General features: G+C 37.7%; 1 protein-coding gene across 2 annotated transcripts in view; it reads right to left on the bottom strand.

The window, feature by feature from the left end:
- Positions 1 to 27059, bottom strand: part of VPS8 (VPS8 subunit of CORVET complex) — a 304464-nt gene that overhangs the window by 51721 nt on the left and 225684 nt on the right. For both annotated transcript variants that reach the window (XM_073803975.1, XM_019946111.3), the window contains exon 45: positions 3756 to 3809. In XM_073803975.1, coding sequence (XP_073660076.1) covers positions 3756 to 3809 — 54 coding nt within the window. The remainder of the gene's footprint in view (positions 1 to 3755; positions 3810 to 27059) is intronic.

Genomic DNA, 27059 nt, shown 5'->3' with positions numbered 1-27059 from the left:
CAATGCCAACTTTGCCACACAAGTTCCTGGCTGGTGTTTCTACAGTAGTCAAGAAGTGCTGCATCATAGCTGAGACGCTTTTGATGCTGCCTTCAACTAACCCTCTAAACTCCTTTAATCCACCTCAAACACTTCAGCACCTCCTATTTGGATCTATGCTAGGGAGTTTAGTGCAATGGACTTTAGGACAATTTCTATCTAAGGAAAATGCTTCTAATTTCTAGTTATCTATGATCAAACACTGAAGAAGTCCTAGGGAAGCATATGTGTCTTCCTACTTTTTAATTGAAGTTATCAGTCAGAGCCCATTAAGAAGAAATTTTATATACAAAAGATAAATATGATATACAAATTTTAAATGCTATAGATATATTATTACGTATGATAAGTATTTCTAATCCAGAGCTTTCTGAAAGAATATCACAAACACAAAATGCTCATGGAGTCTGCCAGGCCCTGACATGGTAGCAGAATAGGAGAGTGACTTCTACATGAGCCGCATATCCCGAGCTAGCAGGACCTGCAGAACATGGCTCCTGACTCGTCAGCACTTGAGCAGAGCTCTTTGCAGGGCCAATATGCAGTAGAGTCACTGCACACTGTCTTCAGTTATTGGTCAACAGAGAATCTTTGGCTTAAATCAAGAACTGCTCTTTTGTGTTTCTTACACATGTCACTTTGGCAGTCACACTGTTCAACAGACACTCTTGGAGCTCCCATCTGTCAGTGCAACTTTGGGAAGAGGGACTGTAGCTCCAGGATGACAACCAGAATATATATGTAGATGCATATATATATGCACACACAAACACATACACACAAATATACATATCCAACTAGGGAAGTAACAATGAGGTGCTGAGCTGCACACTGGTCTCACTTGGAGTACTGCTGATAGAGCTTAAACAGTAAGGAACTGACCATGCTGGGAATACAAGCCCAGAACAGCAATGATGCTTCATTTGTTCTTTCTCCAGTTATTCAGCAGAAACTTCTTTTTTCTCCTCACTTCCCATAAACAACTACGAAGTCCTACGGAATCTCTTCCATGTCTCTCTCGTTCACGCAACAAGTACTGAATGACTGCATACTTTGTTCTACACTTAGATAGACAACAGGAAACAGAACTGCTACGGGCCCTGCCCTTATGAGGCAGAGAGTCTAATGGGGGACACATATAAGCAAAGAGGCAATTTCAACACAGCCAGATAAGTATGTTTGTAAGGACTAGTTCAGGGTACTCTGAGAGCTCAAAAAGGGAAGGACACCTAACTCATGGTGTCAAAAAGGTTTGCGGGGAGAATAAAAAGGCTGAGACTTGAATCTATCTCACCTCCTCATTCTATTAACATAGCATAGGCTTAGGACCTTTTTTCTTCTAATTGGTCTTTCTGCCTCATGTTTGATGGAAACACTTACCCTTGAGATAAAAAGCAAACCTCACAGACTGGGGCTCTGTGATCTGGACTCCCGTTTACTTCACCAGGCTTCTGCAATATCCCATACTTAAGACAAACAGAACATCCTCCATTTCCTAGCTCACCCATGTCTGCCTGGAATACCTTTTGCCTTGTGTTTCCAGGCTAGATCAAGCTTTACCTCTACTGGGAAGCCTTCCTTGACCTCTTAGTTTGGGAGAGGCACCTGTTATGATATATATTTTAAAGTTATTCTACACACCATAAACAGTACAATATTAAGTATGTGCTATTAAGTTTAGGCTTCAAGTCAGGGGTGGTCAGTGGCTCTAAACAAGAATCCACATTTCAGAAACTGCAGCTCACATGAACTTCCAAAGGCAGCTCCTAAAAGCTGTTCATATATTGACCAACACCTAAGACTTTGCTCATTAGCTCAAAAGACAGCAGAAAAATTTTCCATTGGTGAAATCAATGTCTTATTAATAAGAATGGTAAATATTAGAAATGGACCCTCATTGCTAAAATAAAAGGTATTCATGATATGTCGACTGGATAAAATGTTTTTGTGATCTTAATTTAATAAATGTCTTTAAGTATGGTAGGATTTGCTTTCATTACAATCTAGTCACAAAGTTGTAGGGGAGCAGCTAACCATTTCTCAAGTTTCTTCACTGGACTCTTTACCATAAAGAATGTAAGAGTTGTACTAAAGGATCTTAGTCATTTCAAAACCGGGCCTCTCCCGCACACTCTTGCAGCACCCTGTGCACCCTGCATGGCACGTGTCAAGTAGTCTGGTAACTGTCAGTGCAACCTGTCTACCTTTCCAATTAAATGCTGAGGTCCTTGAGAACAGGGATTGTATTTTTAATCTCTGTAGTCTGCTTCTTAGCTCACTATCTAGTATAAAGAAATACTTGCTGAATGGACAATAGTATATAAGTAGCATAATAAAGGACAGATGAAAGGACATCTGACTAGGAGTTGGGAGACTTGTGTTTTAATACTAGTTTCAGTAACAGCTGAGTACTTGTGTTATAATTTACTGAGTACTTAATATGTGTCAAACACAGCGTCGGGCACTTAAATTGTTTCTCATTTAATCTTTAGGGCAATTCTGAGAGGAGCATCATCACTTTACAGAGGAGGAAACAGAGAGGCTGACTTACTCAAGGTTATTCGGATAAAGTAGACGAGTCAATCACTGAATCCAGAGCACGTGTTTTTAACCTCTATGGTAGAAGTGTGTCCCATGGAACATTTGAGAGAGGTAAAAAATTTCCCTCTGGATTCCAGTTTCCTCCTTTGCTTACTGAGTGCGACTAAGTGGCTGACACCCTTTCCAGCTCCTCATGTTACGGTGTGATGGTTCTGAGCGGCAACAATCACCACTGTGGTCTCGCCTGCCCTTGCTGTCTTGACAAGAGTGAAAGAGGGTTTCACGTGCAGCACGTTATAAGGCTTTTCAGACAACATATTTCGTTTCTATTCTTTTTTTCCTTTGAAAAGGGGATTCTGAAGGCAGAGAAAAGGCATCCATTTTTGGCACACCGCTTTGAAGCTAGAACCTGCTGTTAGTCAACAGAGCCAGCAAGGTGTTATTTTTGTTCTACAATCCTTCCCCGACACGGATGCTGGCTGAAATCATAAAAAAGAGCAAGGAAAGCACACCTACAACCAGGGACAAGTCAACTGTCAGAGAAATAAAAATGGTAAGAGAAAACATAGCAAAAATGTCAATCTGTTTGCTATATTTCAACTGCACTGTTGCAGTTGGATAAAGAAAAGAATTTTAGTGGTTCTTTTGACATCATCTGAGAATTACTTCAAAGACAAACAACCTATCTGTGCCATAGAGTTCACATTCAAGGGTTGAAATGGCCTAGATCAGAGTTCTATCACACAAGTATTTATTGAGGTCTTACTTAGCTGGTATGTGCTGAAATGTTAATACCTCAGACCAGTTTTCTTTAGGAACAGCTATCTGGAGGGAAAGTACATTGTTAAGAAAAACTATGTACCTTTCATCCTTAAAATATCTTTCATCTGCTACCACTCACTGATATCAGGATGCCCATCTGGTAGAGAGGGTGGGAATTCTAGAACAATGAAAGTCCCTAGTTGTCAAGAGACTGATACTAGACCCAAACCCCCATTTGGCTTCTCTGGAAGAGCCAACAAGTCCTGGTGACACCTTTTTAAGGCATCCAATCAGAAAGAAACTTTGACGCATTAAAATGATTTAAAATCACTCATTTTGAGAACATGGTTCAACAGAGGAGAATAAATACACAGAAGGAGGAAGTCGGCTTTTTGCCGTTAAAACTTACTCACCTTCTTAACAGCAGGATCCCCTTTGGATGGATGACAGGATGGGGACATTTTTACCTAAAAAAAAAAAAAAAAAAAAAGCAAACCTTTTGATATCTTCTTAGTTATAGTCTAGCTTTATTTGACCCATACTTAAAATAATTCAACTAGAACTCATGTAACTGAGATAAAACAGACATTTTCAGGGGAACAATGAATAGATTTTTTGTTAAGTCCCTTTGAAGTTTCTCTGGAGATCAAAAAGTCAGTAGTTAGACAAGATAAAAATGTGATTAGGGTAAGAAAAGTAGAAAAGATGGTCCAAATTGGTTTTAGCCAAGTGGTGAGGAACCTAATAGACACAGATCTCTGTGGACAATGGAAATCAACTGACATGATATGTAGTAGCACGTCTTGCAGAGACCAACTCAGAGTATCCCTTCTGATCTAATGTCCCTTTTAAGCAAAACATGCACAAGTGTTTGATAATAATAGAAGGATTTAGAAAAAGTATCAGCCAAGCCATAATAAAAGGATGTTTAGTCTTAAGAAGAGAAGACTGATGATATAGTAAGATCTTCAAATACAGGAAAGGTTGAAAGAGACTGTCAGATAAAAGAGCAAGACCCAACTACATGCTGCCTGCAGGAAACATACTTTAAATATAAAGGCACAAATAGATTAAAAGCAAAAAGATTGGAAAAATATACCATGATAGTACTAGATTTCAGAGCAAAGACTATTGCCAGGGATATATTATTGCATAACGATAAAGGAATCAATTCATCAGGAGGACGTAACAATCCTAAATGTCTACACATCTAATAGCTTAAACCTAAGTGTCCATCAACAGAGGAATGGATAAACAAGATGTGATACATATATTACTCAGCCATAAAAAGGAACGAAATTGTGCCATTTGCAGAGACGTGGATGGACCTAGAGACTGTCATACAGAGAGTGAAGTAAGTCAGAAAGAGAAAAACAAATACCGTATAAGATCGCTCATATGTGGAATCTAGAAAATGGTACAGGTGAACTTATTTGCAAAGCAGAAATAGAGACACAGATGTAGAGAACAAACTTACGGATGCCAAGGGAGGAAGGAGGGAGTGGGATGAATTGGGAGATTGGGATTGACATATATACACTACTATGTATAGAACAGATAACGAATGAGAACCTACTGTATAGTACAGGGAACTCTACTCAATTATCTGTGGTGAACTAAATGGGAAGGAAATCCAAAAAAGAGGGGATATATGTATACATATAACTGATTCACTTTGATGTACAGAAGAAACTAACACAACATTGTAAAGCAACTATACTCCAATAAATAGTAATTTTAAAAAGTACATAAAATAAAAACTGATAGAAATGCAAGGAGAAATAGATTTTACAGTCAGAGATTTCCATATCTCTCTCAATAAATGAGAGAACAAATATGAAGATTAGGAAGGATATACTCAATTTAAAAAATGGGCAAAGGATCTGAACAGACATTTTTCCAAAGAAGATATACAAAAGAATAACAGGTACATGAAAAGATGCTCAACATCACTTATCAGGGAAAGGCAAATCACAACTACAATGAGGTATCACCTCACACCAGTTAGGATGGCTTTTATAAAAAAAAGACAAAAGATAACAAACGTTGGTGAGGATGTAGAGAAAGGGAAACCTTACACATTGTTGGTGGGAATGTAGATGGGTACAGTATGGCGGTTCCTCAAAAAATTTACAAACTTAACTACCATATCATCCAGCAATCCCACAGCTGGGTATATACCAGAAGGAATTGAAATCAGTATCTTGAAGAGACATCTGCCCACCAGTGTTCAGAGCAGCATTATTTACAATAGCCAAGATATGGAAACGACCTAAGCATCCATCAGAAGTTGAACAGATAAAGAAGATGTGATAATATATACACAGACACACACACACACACACACACACACACACACACAGAAATATTATTCAGCCATAAAAGAAGGAAATCTTGCCATATGCAACAACACGGATGGACCTTGAGGGCATCCTCAAGGATGCTAAGTGAGAGAAATCAGACAGAGAAGGACAAATGCTGTATGACAGCACTCATATGTGGAATTTAGAAAAACTGAACTCATAAAAACAGAGTAGATGGTGGTTACCAGGGGCTGCGAGGTGGGGGTAGTTGGGGGGATGCTGTTTAAGGGTATAACCTTTCAACTAGTAGAGAAATAAGTTCTGAAGATGTAAGGCACAAGATAGTGATCATAGTTAACAATATTGTATCATAAACTTCAAAGTTGCTAAGAGACTAGATCTTCACTGTTCTCTACCCAAAAAAAGAAACGATAATTATTGACATGATAAAGGTGTTAGCTAAGGCTATCGTGGTAATCATACTGCAATACATAAATGTATCAAACCAACACATGGAACACCTCAAACTACACAATATCATATATCAATTACATCTCAATTTAAAAACTAAAAAAGGAAGGATATAGAATAGGGACATTGACAGAACCCTCCACCCAACAAAGGCAGAATACATACATATTCTTTTCAAGTACAGGTATACCTCAGAGATATTACGAATTCAGTTCTAGACCACTGCATTAAAGTGAATACTGCAATAAAGCAAGTCACACAAACTTTCTGGTTCCCCGATGTATATAAAAGTTGTTTACAGGGCTTCCCTGGTGGCACAGTGGTTGAGAGTCCGCCTACCGATGCAGGGGACGTGGGTTCGTGCCCCGGTCCAGGAGGGATCCCACATGCCGCGGAGCGGCTGGGCCCATGGGCCGTGGCCGCTGGGCCTGCGCGTCTGGAGCCTGTGCTCCGCGGCGGGAGAGGCCACAGCGGTGAGAGGCCCGTGTACCGCAAAAAAAAAAAAAAAAATGTTGTTTACACTATACTGTAGTCTATTAAAGAGCACTGTGTCTAAAGAAACAATGTACATACCTTAATTAAAAATACATTATCGCTATAAAGTACTAACCATCATGTAAGCCTTCAGCAAGTCATAATTTTTTTTTTTTTTTCGGTACGCGGACCTCTCACTGTTGTGGCCTCTCCCATTCCGGAGCACAGGCTCTGGACGCGCAGGCTCAGCGGCCATGGCTCACGGGCCCAGCCGCTCCGCGGCATGTGGGATCTTCCCGGACCGGGGCACGAACCCGTGTCCCCTGCATCGGCAGGCGGACTCTCAACCACTGCACCACCAGGGAAGCCCCTAGTCATAATTTTTTGGCTGGTGGAGGGTCTTGCCTCCATGGTGATGGCCGCTGACTGATCAGGTGGTGGCTGCTGAAGGCTGGGGTGGCCATGGCAGTTTCTTAAAATTAGGCAACGATGAAGTTTGCCACATCGACTGACTCTTCCTTTCACGAGCGATTTCTCTGTAACACGCAATGCTGTTTGACAGCATTTACAGTAAAGCTTCTTTCAAAATTGGAGTCAATCCCCTCAAACCTTGCTGCTGCTTTATATGTTTATGTAATATAAATCCTTTGTTGTCATTTCAACAATCTTCACAGCATTTCATCAGGAGTAGATTCCACCTCAAGAAACCACTTTCTTTGTTCATTCATAAGAAGCAACTCCTCATCTGTTCAAGTTTTATCATGAGATTGCAGCAACTCAGTCACATCTTCAGGCTTCACTTCTACTTCTCTTGCTATTTCCACCACGTCTGCAGTTACTTCCTCCACTGAAGTCTTCAACCCCTCCAAGTTATCCATGAGGGCTGGAATCAACTTCTTCCCAACTCCAGTTAATGTTGATATTTTAACCTCTTCCCATAAATCACCAATGTTCTTAATGGCATCTAGAATGGTGCATCCTTTCCAGAATGTTTTCAATTGACTTTTCTTAGATCCATCAGTGGAATCACTACTTTTGGCGGCAATAGCCTTATGAAATGTATTTCTTGCATAATGAGACTTAAAAGTCAAAATTACTCCTTGATCCATGGGCTGCAGAATGGATATTGTATTAGCAGGCATGAAAACAACATTCATCTTGTTGTACAGCTCCATCAGAGTCCTTAGGTGACCAGGTGCATTGTCAGTGAGCAGTAATATTTTTCAAAGGAAACTTTTTCTGAGCAGTATGTCTCAACAATGGGCTTGAAATATTCAGTGAACCATGTTGTAAGCAGATGTGCTGCCATCCAGGATTTGTTCCATTTACAGAACACAGGCAGAGCAGATTTAGCATCATTCTTAAGGGCCCCAGGATTTTTGGAATGGTAAATGAGCATTGGCTTCATCTTAAAGTCACCAGCTGCATTAGACCCTAACAAGAGAGTCAGCCTGTCCTTTGAAGCTCGGCACTGACTTCTCCTTTCTAGCTATGAAAGTCCTAGAAGGCAAGTCATCTTCTTCTAATATTAAGGCTGTTTCTGTCTATGTTGAAAAATTATCTCAGCTAGATCTTCTGAATAACTTGCTGCTGCTTCTACACCAGCACTTTCTGCTTCACCTTACACTCTTACATTATGGCTTCCTTCCTTACACTTCATGAACCAGCCTCTGCTAAGTTCAAACTTTTCTACTTCAGGTTCCTCACCTCTCTCAGCCTTCACAGAATTGAAGACAACTAGGACCTTGCTCTGGATTAAGCTTTGGCTTAAGGGAATTTTATGGCTGATTTGATCTTCTATCCAGACCACTAAAACTTTCTCCACATGAACCATAAGGCTATTTTGCTTTCTTATCATTTGTATGTTCACTGAAGTAGCGCTTTTAATTTCCTTTAAGAACTATTACTTTTCATTCACAACCTGGATAACTGTTTGGCACAAGAGGCCTAGCTTCTGACCTATCTTGGCTTTTGACAAGACTTTCTCACTAAGCTTAATCATTTCTACCTTCTGATTTAAAGTGAGAGATGTGTGACTCTTCCTTTCACTTGAACACTTAGAGGCCACTGTAAGGTTATCAACTGGCCTAACTTCAAAATTATTGTTGCTCAGGGTATAAGGAGGCCCAAGGAGAGGGAAAGAGACAGGGGAACAGCTGGTAGGTGGAACAGTCAGAACACACACATTTATAGATTAAGTTTGCCATCTTACGTGAGTGCAGTTTGTGGCACCCAAGACAATTACAATAGTAACATCAAAGATCACTGATCACAGATCACCATGTAAATAATAATAAAAAGTTTGAAATACTGCGAGAATAACCGAAATGTGGCACAGAGATGCAAAATAAGCAAATGCTGTTGGAAAAATGGTGCCAAAAGACTTGCTTGATGCAAGGTTGCCACAAACCTTCAATTTGTAAAAAAAAAAAAAATGCAATATCTGAAAAGTGCAATAAAGAAAAGCACAATTAAATGACGTATGCCTGGACCATTTACCAACATATATTATCTTCTGTCAATAACAATTTTCAATTAATTTTGAAGAATTCAAGTCACACAAAGAATGTTCTCTGACTATAATAGAAATAAATTAGATATCAATAACAGAAAGATTTCTGGAAAAATTCTCAAATATTTAGGAACTTACACACTTCGAAATAACACTTGGATCAAAGAAGAAATCAAAAGGAAATTGATCCTTTTTAAAAACACCCATAGGGCTTCCCTGGTGGCGCAGTGGTTGGGAGTCTGCCTGCCGATGCAGGGGACACGGGTTCATGCCCCGTTCCAGGAAGATCCCACATGCAACTGAGCGGCTGGGCCCGTGGGCCATGGCTGCTGAGCCTGCGTGTCCGGAGCCTGTGCTCCACAGCGGGAGAGGTCGCAACAGTGAGAGGCCCGCGGACCGCAAAAAAAAAAAAAAGAAAAAAAAAAAGAAAAAGGAGAAGTAACAACTGACACTGCAGAAATACAAAGGATCATGAAAGATTACTACAAGCAACTACATGCCAATAAAATGGACAACCTGGAAGATATGGACAAATTCTTAGAAAAGCACAACCTTCTGAGACTGAACCAGGAAGAAATAGAAAATATGAACAGACCAATCACAAGCATTGAAATTGAAACTGTGATTAAAAATCTTCCAACAAACAAAAGCTCAGGACCAGATGGTTTCACAGGCGAATTCTATCAAACATTTAGAGAAGAGCTAACACCTATCCTTCTCAAACTCTTCCAAAATATAGCATAGGGAGGAACACTCCCAAACTCATTCTATGAGGCCACCATCACCCTGATACCAAAACCAAAGATGTCACAAAGAAAGAAAACTACAGACCAATATCACTGATGAACACAGATGCAAAACCCCTCAACAAATACTAGCAAACAGAATCCAACAGCACATTAAAAGGATCATACACGATGATCAAGTGGGGTTTATTCCAGGAATGCAAGCATTCTTCATTATACGCAAATCAATCAATGTGATACACCATATTAACAAATTGAGCAAATACCATATGATCATCTCAAGAGATGCAGAAAAAGCTTTTGACAAAATTCAACACCAATTTATAATAAAAACCCTCCAGTAAGTAGGCATAGAGGGAACTTACCTCAACATAATAAAGGCCATATATGACAAACCCACAGCCAACAGCGGCCTCAATGGTGAAAAACTGAAAGCATTTCCACGAAGATCAGGAACAAGACTTGGCTGCCCACTCTCACCATTATTATTCAACATTGTTTTGGAAGTTTTAGCCACAGCAATCAGAGAGAAACAGAAATAAAAGGAATCCAAATCAGAAAAGAAGTAAAGCTGTCACTGTCTGCAGATGACATGATACTATACATAGAGAATCCTAAAGATGCCACCAGAAAACTACTAGAGCTAATCAATGAATTTGGTAAAGTAGAAAAATTAATGCACAGAAATCTCTTGCACTCCTATACACTAATGATGAAAAATCTGAATGTGAAATTAAGGAAACATTCCCATTTACCACTACAACAAAAAGAATAAAATACCTAGGAATGAACCTACCTAAGGAGACAAAACACCTGTATGCAGAAAACTATGACACTGATGAAAAAAATTAAAGATGATACAAATAGATGGAGAGATATACCATGTTCTTGGATTGGAAGAATCAACATTGTGAAAATGACTCTATTATCCAAAGCAATGTACAGATTCAATGCAATCCCTATCAAACTATCACTGGCATTTTTCACAGAACTAGAACAAAAAATTTCACAATTTGTATGAAAACACAAAGGACCCCGAATAGACAAAGTGATCTTGAGAAAGAAAAACAGAGCTGGAGCAATCAGGTTCCCTGACTTCAGACTATACTACGAAGCTACAGTAATCAAGACAGTATGGTACTGGCACAAAAACAGAAAGACAGATCAATGGAACAGGATAGAAAGCCCAGAGATTAACCCACGCACATATGATCACCTTATCTTTGATAAAGGAGGCAAGAATACATAATGGAGAAAAGACAGCCTCTTCAATAAGTGGTACTGGGAAAACTGGACAGGTACATGTAAAAATATGAAATTGGAACACTCCCTAACACCATACACAAAAATAAACTCAAAATGGATTAAAGACCTAAATATAAGGCCAGACACTATGAAACTCTTAGAGGAAAACACAGGCAGAACACTCTATGACATAAATCACAGCAGGATCCTTTTGGACCCACCTCCTAGAGACATGGAAATAAAAACAAAAATAAACATATGGGACCTAATGAAACTTAAAAGCTTTTGCACAGCAAAGAAAAGCATAAATAAGACAAAAAGACAACCCTCAGAATGGGAAAAAATATTTGCAAATGCAGCAACTGACAAAGGATGAATCTCCAAAATTTACAGGCAGCTCATGCACCTCTATATCAAGAAAACAAACATCCCAATCCAAAAATGAGCTGAAGACCTAAACAGAGATTTCTCCAAAGAAGATATACAGATTGCCAACAAACACATGAAAGAATGCTCAAAATCATTAATCATTAGAGAAATGCAAATCAAAACTACAATGAGATATCATCTCACACCAGTCTGAATGGCCATCATCAAAAAAGGCACAGACAATAAATGCTGGAGAGGGTGTGGAGAAAAGGCAACCCTCTTGCACTGTTGGTGAGAATGTAAATTGATACAGCCACTATGGAGAACAGTATGGAGGTTCCTTAAAAAACTAAAAATAGAACTACCATACGACCCAGCAATCCCACTACTGGGCATATACCCTGAGAAAACCATAATTCAAAAAGAGTCTTGTACCACAATGTTCATTGCAGCTCTATTTACAATAGCCAGGACATGGAAGCAACCTAAGTGTCCATCAAGAGACGAATGGATAAAGAAGATGTGGCACATATATACAATGGAATATTATTCAGCCATAAAAAGAAACGAAACTGAGTTATTTGTAGTGAGGTGGATGGACCTAGAGTCTGTCATATAGAGTGAAGTAAGTCAGAAAGAGAAAAACAAATACCGTATGCTAACACATATATATGGAATCTAAGAAAAAAAAATGGTCATGAGAACCTAAGGGCAGGAAGGGAATAAAGATGTGACCTACTAGAGAATGGACTTGAGGACAAGGGGAGGGGAAGGGTAAGCTGGAATGAAGTGAGAGAGTGGCATGGTCATATATATACTACCAAATGTAAAACAGATAGCTAGTGGGAAGCAGCCGCATAGCACAGGGAGATCAGCTCAGTGCTTTGTGACCACCTAGAGGGGTGGGATAGGAAGGGTGCGAGGGAGATGCAAGAGGGAGGGGATATGGGGATATATGTATATGTATAGCTGATTCACTTCGTTATAAAGCAGAAACTAACACACCACTGTAGAACAATTACAGTCCAATAAAGAAGTTAAATAATAATAATTTAATAAAAGAGACATGCACCCCAGTGTTCATTGCAGCACTATTTACAATAGCCAGGGCATGGAACCAACTTAAATGCCCATCGACAGATGAATGGATTACGAAGATGTGGCACATATATACAATGGAATATTACTCAGCCATAAAAAGAAACAAAATTAAGTTATTTGTAGTGAGGTGGATGGACCTAGAGTCTGTCATGCGGAGTGTGGTAAGTCAGAAAGAGAAAAATAAATACCATATGCTGACACATATATATGGAATCTAAGAAAAAAAAATAGTTTCTGAAGAACCTAGGGGCAAGACAGGAATAAAGACGCAGACGTAGAGAATGGACTTGAGGACATGGGGAGGGGGGAAGGGTAAGCTGGGATGGAGTGAGAGGAGTGGCATTGACATATATACACTGCCAAATGTAAAACAGATAGCTAGTAGGAAGCAGCCGCATAGCACAAGGAGATCAGTTTGGTGCTTTGTGACCACCTAGAGGGGTGGGATAGCGAGGATGGGAGGGAGATGCAAGAGGGAGGGTATATGGGGATATACATATATGTATAGCTGATTCACTTTGTTTTACAGCAGAAACTAACACACCATTGTAAAGCAATTATACTCCAATAAAGATCTTTAAAAAAAAGAAAGAAAAAAAGTCAATAGGAGCCTATTAAGAATAATTTTATGCCAATAAATAAATGAAAAGCATACTTCCTTAAAAACTACTTATAAAAATGGACCCAAGATCAAAAAGAAAATATGAATAGCCCTGTATTTATTAAAGAAATTGAGTTTTTTATCAAACTTTCCCACAAAGAAAACTCCAAGTTCACATGGTTTCAGCAGTAAATTCTAGCAAATATTAAGTACACAGAGACTAAGGTATGAAATCAGAATATCTACTTATTAACTTATAAGGAAAAATAATTATTACATGTAGTTCAATAGATACTAGATACTATCTATCTACAATGATATAGAAGAGATATGAGTACTGGGAGAGCTACTGGCCTCAAGTTCTCAAGGCTGTTCCAATTCTAACAGTTTAATTCTAACAGCCTACAGTATATAATGATAAAGACATTTCCTATCACTGCGGCATCCATCTATTCAAACAGGACCATGTTGCAGTCTTTTATGCCTTTCCCCTCTGACTTTCAGAATAACTTTAGAAAACATACCTCAGCTCTGGGATCAAAACTGCTGGCTATACAGACTGTCCTTTAAGATTTAGCAGGTCTGCAAAAATTAGACTTGAAAGTCTTTCCTTTAACATACAATGACATTAATACTCTGGAATTTACTCCAGATGTATGATGTAGTTTGCTGAATGTGATCCAATTTTAACTCCTGGTATGCTCTTTTTGAAAAGGGAGAAAATAGATTTCAAAGCAAAGTAGATATTTAAGCTTAAAAAAATGAACTCATAAAAAGATCTACAGACTTTTTAAAACAAGCCAAAAACTAGACGTGGTGCTGGACAATTTATCTGAGAAAGCTGTTCTCTGGAGATTAAGTCAGAGAGTGTTTGAAGTGGCAACAGAAATGGTTCAGCATCACTTACGAATGGTCTTATTTTTTGTTTAAAAGGATTCCTTCTGGAAATGCCTCAGGCAATGCAGCTTAAAAGACACTTTAAATCCAGGTGTGCAGAACACTAGATCTGGGGATATAGATGATATATTAAGCCAAGGCCTTAATAATGCTAAACTTTTGTGATCTTTGTTAATAAAATGATTCCTAACTTAGAGAAGCAATCTGATCTGAAGTTTGATAGCAATAGGAATATCTTCCTTATCACCTTGCTTTTTTAAAAACAAGCCTTGATTTTTCTGATTACCAAAGGAATACTGTTCATGAATGAAGAAGAGATATGGGAACATATGTATATGTTTAACTGATTCACTTTGTTATAAAGCAGAAACTAACACACCATTGTAAAGCAATTATACTCCAATAAAGATGTTGAAAAAAAAAGAAATACAAAAGAGCAAAATAAAGCAAATAAAAATGACAATCCAACCACACAGCAATAACTACTACTAACATTTGGAATCACACAGCTTTGTGATCTTTTCATGTAACATATTGAGTTTATTTCACCATATCAATGTTCTCTGACAACATGCTTTTTCATGGCTATAAAGCAGTGCATTCATTGCATACATACAACATAACTAATTTAACCAAGTATTAGGAAAGTATTGGGACATTTAGGTTGTTTTCAATTTTTTAAATTATTTAAAAAATGCTGTCATAAACATCCTTGTGTAACACTCGGTATACACTCTTCATGTGTTACTTTCATTGCACAGATTCTTCTAAGTCCCACTTCTAAGAGTGTAGACATTTATAAATATATATTGCCAGTTCTCCTCCTGACAAGTAAAATATATCCACAAATCCTTTTATTATAATTCTAAAATCCAAAAAGCTCTGAAATCAAAAGTACTTTTTAAAAACTTTTGGCACCAAAAGTTATCTGACAGCAAAACCTGACCTGAAGTGAGGCTATTTATAGTCTTTATTTATCCCACGTAAGCATTTGATTATGGGATGCTGCCCTAGACCCCACTGGGAATGTTATGTAACATACAATATAAGCACCGTATTACCATTCTTTAGTATTTAAAGATGCCATTTATTGTCACTTGGCTTCTCCTCCCCACCCTCTTTTTATGAGAAATCAGTCATCATTCTTATTATTGTCTTTTCTTTGGCTGCTTTTTAAGATTTCCTCTTTATCTTTGGTTTTGGCAGTTTGACCAAGATGTGTCTGAATGTGGTTTTCTTTGTACTTATGCCACTAGCAGTTTGCTGAGTTTTTGGACATACGGGTTAATGTTTTTCACCAAATGTGGGAAATTCTCAGTCCCCCCCCTCCACTTCTCTCTCTCTCCTCACCAGTGATACATACGTTAGGACTTCTTGATATCATTTCACAGGTTACTGAGAGCTCTCTTCACTTATTTTCAACCCTTTTAGTCTCTGTGCTTCTATCAGGATTATTTCTATTGAACTCTCTCCAAATTTACAGATAACATTTGTCTCAGTGTTAAAAATGCTGTTGATATCTAATGAAATTTTCATCTTATTTTTTTAACTCTAGAATTTACATTTGGTTTTATTTTATTTTAGTTTCCATTTATCTGCTGAGATTTCCCTATGTATCCAATCATTCTGCTGATCTTTGTCCTCTAAATCCTTTAACTTATTTATAATTTCTATTTTAAAGTCCTTGACTCCCAATTCCAATATCTAGGTCATCCATAGATCTGCTTCTATTGATGTTTTTCTCTTGATTTTAGGTTATATTTTCCTTCTTCCTACTGATCTTATAATAGCTTGGCCTTTGGCTTTGTTAGAAAGGATTTATTTTACTTTTGCCCTTAGTCTTAGGGTGGCGCTTAGGCATAAGGCATGGTCCTTTTGCAGTTTCAATACAAAACCTGAGATGTTTATCAATCCCTCAAATTTGGCAGGGCTTGCACTCAAATTCAGCACTATGCACTTGCTGATATCTCTGCTCAGTGCTTTACTCCTCCTGATGCTACTTTCTGCATGGTTTCTTGAAGCACTGTTTGTGTATGTGCAACTTAGAAACCTGTAAAAAGAATTTAGGGCTCCCTCCTCCCTGGCTCCCTTCCTTCTGAGATGGCCTCTCAATTTACAACTGCTTTGGTAGTCTTGAACTCTGTTTCTTCATCCAATAAGAATACTACTATAAGCTCTTTTCCCCCAGTTCTCCAAGACAAACTGAAATGTGTGATAAAGGGAAAAAAACCTCATTAAATGTAGAGCTCCTCTAGTTTGCTTCCCTTATGTCAAGGTTTGTGTTCTCTAAGGTTTCTGCCTGCTTCTGGTTGCTCTCTAAACAATACTTTGTCTATATAATTGTTACTGGCAGAAGGGTTGTCCAATACAGGCTGCCCTGCCCTTATTGGAATTGGAACTCTGTATTAAGTTTCTTCAAATACTTTTTCTGTCCTATCCCTTCCCTTACTTCTTGCAGAACTCCAATTACATGTATATCTTGCTAGTTGAAGTTGTTCTGTAGTTCATAGTCATTCATTTCTTTTCAGTGTGTGTTTGATTTGGGATAGTTTCTATTGCTATACAGTCAAGTTCACTAATCCTTTCTTCTGCAATGTCCTTATGCTGTTAACCCCATCTACTGTGTTCTTCATCTCATACACTGTAGGTTTAATCTCTAGATGTTTGGTTGGCTCTTATGTTCAATCCTTCCTCTAGCTTCTTGAACATATGCAATATAATTATAATAACTGTTTTAATGTTCTTATCTACTAATCCTATCATATGTGCCATTTCTGGGTCTGTTTCAATGGATTGGTTTTTTTAATTCATAAGTTAATTTTAATATATCCTTTCTTATAACTTGTGAGTAGAAGACACAAAAACAGAAACTGAAAAAAATTAAATGAATGGCATTGTGTGCTAGTGTGAAAAATCTGGGATTTAGTCAAAGTGATTTTTTTTAATGGCTGCTTAAAAAAATTTATTTATTTAAATATCTTTATTGGAGTATAATTGCTTTACAATGGTGTGTTAGTTTCTGCTTTATTACAAAGTGAATCAGCTATACGTATACATATATCCCCATATCTCTTCCCTCCTGCGTCTCCCTCCCTCGCACCATACCTATCCCACCCCTCTAGGTGGTCAAAAAGCACCGAGCTGATCTCCCTGTGCTATGCGGCTGCTTCCCACTAGCTATCTACTTTACATTTGGTAGTGTGTATATGTCCATGCCACTCTCTCACTTTGTCCCAGCTTACCCTTCCCCCTCCCCGTGTCCTCAAGTCCATTCTCTAGTAGGTCTGTGCAGACCTACATACTGTTTTCACCATGCCTCAATGAGACACTAAGAAAGATTTATGTTTTCATCCTGGTGGAAAGAAGGAAGGGATAGAGGGAGAGAGGGGAGAGTTAATTACTTTCTCAAGCTCATGTAGTAAGGCAGAGGTCAGTTCTAGAGACCAAGCCCTGTGACAGCCTATGTTCTTTCTTCATGAGAATACTCATTACTTAATTAATAAGATTTATCTAATGCTCTTATTAGTTTATACTGTCATTCTCTGCCATTAACTTCAGCTAATATTCCAATCTATAGCACAGTTGTATGTACATAGTAGATACATTCCCTAGTAGGAGTTTCTTTCTTTTGGTTGTAGAGCACAAAGGGAAGGCAGGGGATTTTTTTTTTTAAGACTATTTTTTTAAGAGCAGTTTTAGGTTCATAGCAAAATTGAGAGGAAGGTACAGAGATACTTCACATGTGGCATGCTTCACAGATGTACAGCTTCCCCTATTATCAACATCTCCCACCAGAGTGGAGCATTTGTTATAACTGATGACAAATTACATTGACACATCATTATCACCCAAAGTCCATAGTTTACATTAGGGTTCACCCTTGGCCTTGCACATTCTATGGATTTGGACAAAGGCATAATGACTTATATCCATCATTATATCAATAGTATCATACAGAATATCTTCACCACACTAAAAAATCCTCTGTTCTGTTTCTTCATCCTTCCCCCCCGACCACCCCTGGCAACCAATGATCTTTTTACTATCTCCATAACTTGCCTGTTCCAAAATGTCATGTAATCGATTTTTTTCTCCTTTTTATGACCTGTATGTTCCTGCTTTCTTGCATGCCTTGTAGTATTTGATCAAATGCCAGGCACTGTGAATTCTACTTTGTTCGGTTAGATGTTCCTGTAATCCTTAACATAATCTTGAACTTTGTTCTGGGATGTTGTTAAAATACATAGAAATAATTTGATCTCTTTAAATTTTGCTGTTAAGTTTTGTTGCGTGGGATCAAAACAGCAGCTAGTCTAGGGTTAACTCTTCCCGCACTATTGAGGTCAAACCCTTACTTAGTACTCTCAGTGCTGCCCTGTGAATTATGACATTTTCCAGCTTGCAGTATTCCTGGCTATATATGAATTTGGGGCACTGCTACCTCTAATACTTTTGGGTGCTCCTTTTTCTGGCCTTGAGTCATTTACTCACAAACATGAGTGGGTCAGTATTCAACTCAAGGTTGCCTTCTGCAGATCTCTGAAGCCCTCTCTCTGTGTGGCTCTCTCCTGTGAACTCTAGCCCTTGTTTTCCCTGGACTCCCTGCTCTGTCCAAAATCAGAGATACTGATGAGCTCTGTCTTGGTTCTCCCTCCCTGTGCAGCGGCTTGGAAACTTTCCTCCAGCAGTACTTTAGTACATCATTTGTTTATTGTCTCTCAAGGGTTATTCTCCTTCACGGCTTGAGGTCCAATGTCTTGAGAACCATTCTTTTATATATTTTGTCCATTTATCCCCCAAAAGACTCTTAGTGAAATGGAAGACCCTGTAGGTATACCTTTCTTTTTTTTTCTTTAAATTTATTTTTTATACAGCACGTTCTTATTAGTTATCTATTTTATACATATTAGTGTATATATGTCAATCCCAATCTCCCAATTCATCCCACCACGACCCACACCCAATTTCCCCCATTGGTGTCCATACATTTGTTTTCTACATCTGTGTCTCTATTTCTACCTTGCAAACTGGTTCATCTGTACCATTTCCCTAGATTCCACATATATACATTAATATACGATATTTGTTCTTCTCCTTCTGACTTACTTCACTCTATGTGACAGTCTCTAGGTCCATCCACGTCTCTACAAATGACCCAACTTTGTTCCTTTTTATGGCTAATATTCCATTGTATATATGGACCACATCTTCTTTATCCATTCATCTGTCGATGGGCATGTAGGTTGCTTCTATGACCTGGCTATTGTAAATAGTGCTGCAATGAACATTGGGGTGCATGTGTCTTTTTGAATTATGGTTTTCTCTGGGTATATGCCCAGTAGTGGGATTGCTGGCTCATATGGTAATTCTGTTCTTAGTTTTTTAAGGAACATACTGTTCTCCACACGGGCTGTATCAATTTACATTCCCGCCAACAGTGCAAGAGGGTTCCCTTTTCTCCACACCCTCTCCAGCATTTGTTTTAATTTATTTTATTTATTTTTGGCTGCGTTGGGTCTTCGTTGCTGTGTGCAGGCTTTTTCTACTTGTGGCGAGCGGGGGCTACTCTTCACTGCGGCACGTGGGCTTCTTGTTGAGGTGGCTTCTCTTGTTGCGGAGCATGGGCTCTAGGTGCGTGGGCTCAGGAGTTGCGACGCTCAGGCTTAGTTGCTCCGCAGTATGTGGATCTTCCCAGACCAGGGATCGAACCCGTGTCCCCTGCATTGGCAGGCGTATTCTTAACCACTGCGCCACCAGGGAAGTCCTCCAGCATTTGTTGTTTGTAGATTCTTTGATGATGCCCATTCTAACCAGTGTGAGGTGATACCTCATTGTACTTTTGATTTGTCTAATAATTAGTGATGTTGAGCAGCTTTTCATATGCCTCTTGGCCATCTGTATGTCTTCTTTGGAGAAATGTCTATTTAGGTCTTCTGCCCATTTTTGGACTGGGGTTTGTTTTTTTTTAATATTGAGCTGCATGAGCTGTTTATATATTTTGGAGATTAATCCTTTGCCCATTGATTCGTTTGCAAATATTTTCTCCCATTCTGAGGGTTGTCTTTTAGTCTTGTCTATAGCTTCCTTTGCTGTGCAAAAGCTTTTAAGTTTCATTAGGTCCCATTTGTTTATTTTTGTTTTTATTTCCATTTCTCTAGAAGGTGGGTCAAAAAAGATCTTGCTGTGATTTATGTCAGAGTGTCCTTCCTATGTTTTCTTCTAAGAGTTTTATAGTGTCTGGTCTTACATTTAGGTCTTTAATCCATTTTGAGTTTATTTTTGTATATGGTGTTAGGGAGTGCTCTAATTTCATTCTTTTACATGTAGCTGTCCAGTCTTCCCAGCACCACTTATTGAAGAGACTGTTTTTTCTCCATTGTATATCCTTGCCTCCTTTGTGATTGATTAGTTGACCATATAGGCTCAGTAGTTGTGGCACAATGGCTTAGTTGCTCCGCAGCATGTGGGATCTTCCCAGACCAGGGCTGGAACCCGTGTCCCCTGCATTGGCAGGCAGATTCTTAAGCACTGTGCCACCAGGGAAGTCCCTGCATTAGTATTTTTAATGTATGCCAGTTTAATATGTATTTTTAAAACTTTGCCAGTTTAATAAGTTTTTTTTAAATGGCATTAAAATGCTATTTTAACTGGTATTTCTTTGATCACTGGTGAAGTTCAATATTTTTTCACATTTTATTGGACAACAAAACTTTTTTATGCCCTTCGCCCATACTTCCAGCAAAGCTTTAGTTCTACGCAGAGACTGGAAACACTTTCTCGGTACTATTGTCTTCCTTCGGTCCCTTGGACACAAGCGTTTTCTGGATCAAAGGGAAGTGACCAAATTTATAGAATCTTAAGAATCTGATTGTTACGCTGGTCTGGCAAAGAGGTGAAGACTTGGACAGTAATAGAGGTGTGGCTGTCTATCCATTTTCCACAGTCACAATCAATTGATGGTATGAATTCCCTTGTTTTAAATCCTTTTTATTCTTACTTTAAGAATATAAACTAAACTCTTCACCAGAGTCTTACATTCTAATAAGGATCTGGCCCTGCCTATCTCTTAAACCTTATTCCTTGCTATGTTCCTCTTTAGTCACTATGTTCCAGACTGATCTTTTTTCAGTTCCTTGAACAAGTCATTTCCCTCCTCAGTTCCTCTGTGCTTGCTGTTCTCTTTTGCTTGGAATGTTCTTCCCAGGTCTGGTAGCATCTTATTTTCATCTCTGCAGATAGATATCCCCTGACCACCCAATAAAAAGTAGGTTTCCCTTCTGTTATTCTTCCTATAACATTCTATTCTTTCCCCTCATAGCACTCACATACCTATCACAATTTGAAATTATATGTTTGATAGTTTGTTTACTTAATTACTGTCTAGCTCTCTTACTAGATGGTAAGCTACATGATGTTATGAACTATTTTTTTGTTGTTGTTCACCAGTGTATACTTGGTACCAAGACTAGTGTTTGGTCCAAAGTAGGCATATATTATATATTGGCTGAAGTAATGAATCACTTAATACTAGGGTATAATAACAAGATTATTGGAAAATGGGCAATAATCTCCTCAAACAGATTCATTTATATTAGGATTATTTATCACCTCTCTGCACTTCCGAGACATATTAATCTTCATTTAATTTGTAAGTTTAATTTAGAAGATACTCTTTTGAGAAATGCTGCTATCACCAAAAATGGAAATCTCATTTTTTAGCATTTAATTTGAATCTAACATATTTATAACAGGGAGCTAATACTCTTTAAAAATGGACAAATGAAAACAGGGCATTAATACCAGTGTTTCTATTTCATTAAATGGCATGTAAAACAAATCTCCAATTTATAGTGGGAATCCAAAATCAATAAGCAATGCTTAATGGTTAATAGGAAATTATGACCAGTGAGCATAAATGTCATTTACTGAATAATTTCTTCAAAGCTGTAAATACTTCCTTTTGACTTTATTTGTAAATTTATCCCAAAAGACAAAACATTTTCTTAGACAATTCTAAAGACCAAGAAATAAAACCAACTCCAAGTACCAGGGAAAATATCAGGTTATTTCTTTTAATTCTCTCCTTTTGTGATTATTAAAGGATGAGTAGGCAGCTATATGTTTACTTCCAATCCCCTTCTTCTTCAGATGTTTACCTCTTACTGAAAAAACAAAAAACTCTGATACTGGACTAATGTACCTGGCTTTTTACTGATAAGTGATGATATATCCAATTCTGAAAAGATATCAAGCAATACATAATAAGGCTTTCTAATAAGTCTCCAAATGCTCTTGGTTTTTGAAGTTTTAAAAGGAATAACGACTGGAATGTTTCTGGCACATAATGTGTTATGTGTTAGCTTATTACTATCTCTCAAGCACTCTAAACTCTGTTAATAATATACTAATGTTAAAACTAAAATCTAGTAAATCTTCAATTATACTTCTTTGAATTTATATCAAGTTGCTGTTGACCAAGAATTATTATTTTTTAAATGAATAGCAAGTTAATTTTTTCTAATGCTAATCAGTGCCAATTAAGATAGTTATTTGCTACTATAAATTTAATAAAAGAATAATCTAAGATAAAATTACTCCTATTCTATTCTATTCTATTGGAATAACATTTGTTGAGAAAATATAATAGCATGATGAGAACTTCAGTTGAAATTAGTTTCTCAAATGTATTTTATCTGTGAGTAATATATACCAAAAGCAAAACAGAAAATCAGACTTTCAAGGTCTACTCTTTGGACCTATATTTCAGATTGAGCTACTGCAAACCTGAGGTGGAGGGGGAATGGAGATAAGGAAAGAAAGAAAGAAATTTGAGTTATTTCTTTTCATTTGCTTTCAAAGAATAAAATGCTTATTTCAAAGGAAAGCAGGCTTTCTGGGGGAATAACTCCAATCATGTCTGTGCAGACCTGTTGGGAGGCAATTGATGTGTCACATTTTTGTTTTTCACCAGTTGTGAAAAACAGAAATGAGGTTAAGAGAGGCAAGAAGAAAGACTTTACCCACCAAACCACAGTTTTGAGGGTAACTGTTGCATCCTGTTAAGTCAGAGTCAGTAATTGAAGAAGTAAAAGTCAATCATCTCAAGTCCTGGAAAAGGATGAAATAAAAAGCTATTTGACAGAAGGATCACATTACAAGGGCAGTGAAAAGCTTCAAATGTATTCAGTATCTACTGAGGGTAGGAAGCAACAGGTGGAAGCTGACCAGCAACCTCAGCTTCATTTTGAAGTCACTGGGACACATACCTCTGCTTCTCTCCATGCACTGGCTTAGAACTTAATAACCAAGGGTGATAGATTTTCAAAGGAAATTAAAAGAGCAAAGTAGAACTTTCATGAAATTAAGTTTGATAAAAACCATCATATATAGAATTAGTATTTTCATTTTAAATTCTCTTACAATTAAAAATGTGAATGGCTCATACAATGGTAAGAAATCTTAAGTTAGCACAGCCGACATAGTATAGATATATTTTAAAAATCAGCTTTGTCAGGTTTCAATAAAGCCAGAATGCTAAAAATGGAACAGATTGGAGGCAGGAAAACTGAGGGTGATGACAGTTCTAAAAACTTGAATTCAAATACTGGCCCTCCCTCTCTTAGCTACATACAGTTCCTTCAGCTAAACTTGTTGTGAAGATTAGCATAAACATCTAAAGCATGTATTTGATAAATTTCATTTTCTCTTTCCTTGCATTACCAACCCACTAGATCTTTTTACAATATCTTAGCTAGAAAAACAAAGGAGACAGACAGCTAGAGGAAAATTTAAGAAATCCAAGATAGTTCTCATTCTATTTTGCTTCATTAATTAGGAAGCATCAAACAGAGATTTTCAAGAGGATCTGATCAGTAATCTCACTTGGGTTTTCCTAAAGAATGAAAAGGTTGAGTCGCCTCTCCTGCCCTGCAGAATGGGATAGCTTCAGAAATAAAGTTGTCTTTGACATATAGATCCAATTTCAAAATAATTTCCCTCTTCTCGATGCTCTGAGAGCAGGCAGGCAGGAAGTCAATGAAACAGATTACTGTCTTTCTTGTGTGAGGTGTGGGGACGTGGGAACACGGCAACTAATGTAGTATAAATGTCTTCAAAATTCAACACCCTTTCATGGAAAAAATCCTGAACAAAATATGGAATAAAAGGAAACTTCCTAAACATGATATAAAGATTACACACAAAAAGCCTACAGTTAACATTATACTTAATAATGAAAAACTGAATACTTTCTCCCTACGATCAGTAACAAGACAAGGATGTCTATTCTTACCATTCCTATTCAACGCTGTACTGGAGGCCAATGCAACAAGGTGAGAAAAAGAAATAAAAGGTATAAAATTGGAAGGGAAGAAATAAAACAGTCATTATTTGCATTTGATATGATTGTCTATGTATAAAATACCAAAGAATCTACAAAAAAGTACTGGTACTAATAAGTAAGCTTAGTAAGGTGCACTGGTCACTAGATAAAAGATCAACATGCAAAAATAAATTGTATTTTTATATTCTAGGAATGAACAATTAGAAACTGAAATATAAAACAGGGACTTCCCTCATGGTCTAATGGTTAAGAATCTGCCTTCCAATACAGGGGACGTGGGTTTGATCCCTGGTCAGGGAACTAAGATTCCACATGCCGTGGGGCAACTAAGCTCGCGCACCGCAACTACTGAGCCCACGTGCTCTAGAGCCCATGCACCATAACTAGAGAGTCTGAGCACCGCAACTACTGAGCCTGCACACTCTGGAGCCCGTGTGCCACAACAAAGGGCCCACACGCCTCAACAAAAGATCCCGCATGCTGCAATGGTGATCCCATGTGCCACAACTAAGACCTGATGCAGCCAAATTAAAAAAAAAAGAAATATAAAACAGTAAAATATATAATGGCATCAAAAGTCATCATATACTTAGAAATGAATCTTACAAAACTACCACAAGATTTATATGCCAAAAACTATAGAACACTGATGAAATGAATCAAAGAAGATTTAAATAAAGTGGGAGCTATACCATGTTAATGGATTGGACTCAATATCACTAAGATGTCAACCCTCCCCAGTTGATCTAGATATTCAACACAATCCCAATAAAATCCAAGAATGAGTTTTTTTTTGTAGAAATTGACAGGCTGATTTTTAAATTTATATGCAAAAGTAGAATAGCCAAATGTTAGAAAGAAGAACAAACTTTGAGGACTCACTACCTGATATCCAGATTTACTATAAAGACACAGTATTGGAGCAAGGATAGATACATAGATCAATGCAACAGAATAGAAAGTCTAGAAATAGACCCGCATATACATGGTCAATTGATTTTTGACTAAGGTACAAAGGCAATTCAATGGATAGCCATATGCAAAAGAAAGAACCTCAATCCTTATCTCACATGCTATTAAAAATTAACTCCAAATGGATCAGTGGTTGCCAGGGATTGGAGGGTGGAGGAAAAGGCTGACTACAAAGAGCTATGGGGGACTTTTGAGGGAGGTGATGATACTGCTCTATGTCTTGACTGTAAAGGTGGTTGCCAAAACTTGCAGAAAGTGAATTTTACTGTTTATAAATTATGTATTAAAATACATAATTGCATATAAAATTGTGTTTTTTAAAAAAAGGAAAAAAGTCTATTTTAGCCTCTGAGGACTACCTAGGAAGAAAGAAAAACATCTAATTGGTAATATCCAGGCAATAATACACATGTAATCACAAGTTATTTATCAACAGAATGTAACTGAAACAAAAAAAACACTTAAGTGCCCCAAGATGTAAAGCCTTAAGTATCTGCATAAATAAGATTCCCCCATCTGCATTTGAATTCAGCTTGGAAAGATTCTAGAAATCACAGGACCTGTTTTTTCTTTCCTAAATGCAAGCAAAGAAGCATTCTGGATGACTAATAAAATTTTCAATCCAGAAACATATTGAACATCTTTACCTGTATGTCCTGCAGACAGCTCTAACTCCAAAAATGAATTCTTTGTCTTATTCCCAAATATGTTCTTTGTTCATTTTTTCCATCTCAGTAAATGGTACCACCATCCATTTGAGTTTAAACAAGAAATCTGGGTGTTATCTTTGACTCCTCCCTGTCTTGTCTCCCCCACCAACCAATTTATTATCACCGAGTCCTGATAATTCTACCTCTCAAATATAGGATCTCTGCTGTAAAGCAGAAAAGAGTACAGAACTAAAACTTGAGCATAATTGAATCTAGAAGGTGAAAGACAGTGGTATGAGATGAAGTTAGTGAGGTAGGCAGGGACCATATTAATTATTTTGATTTTTTGTACTCATCTCAGACACATCTCAAATATGTACTCTTTTCTCCATCCCAACTTCCACCATCCTAGTACAAGTTACCATTCCTTTCCTCAAAATTATTTCAATATTCTTGGTCTCCCTACATCCATTCTTGTTTCCCTTTCAATTCATTTTTTGCACTGCAGTTCTTTTAAAAGTACTATTCTGAAAAAAAAATACTATTTTGATCATATCATATCATTCCTTCTTTAAAGCCCTTCAATGTCTTCCTGTTTCTTTACCACAAACATAAAAATAATTAATATGGTCCCTGTTTACCTACTAATTTCATTTAATACCATTCTTTCACCCTCTAGATCCAATCATACTCAATGCCTAGTTCCAGCAGAGATGCTTTCTTTGTTCTATATATTGTTCCCTGACTGGAATACTCCTCCTCCTGCCTACCCTTGAGCTTAAACTTTATCTTCTTTTTTTTCCTTCAGAGGCAGCTAACATGGCATTTTGAGGAAGTCTTCCATGACCTCTCATGTCTAGATTAGGTCTACTCATTATCTGCTCTTACGGCACAGTTCATCTGTAAGTACTTGTGGTATAATAAAAAATATTATTTGGTCTTTGTCCCTGGTTCCTGTCTTGTAGTTCCTAAAACTCTTGGACTCTCCTGAGTGAAAAGAGTGCCTTTTGAATGCTAATGAGATGACTGGTACC

Source organism: Tursiops truncatus, chromosome 4, assembly GCF_011762595.2.
Source record: "Tursiops truncatus isolate mTurTru1 chromosome 4, mTurTru1.mat.Y, whole genome shotgun sequence".
Classification (NCBI taxonomy): Eukaryota; Metazoa; Chordata; class Mammalia; order Artiodactyla; family Delphinidae; genus Tursiops; species Tursiops truncatus.
Note: the sequence above shows the minus strand (reverse complement) of the source record. Positions and strands in the feature narration are given on the sequence as shown.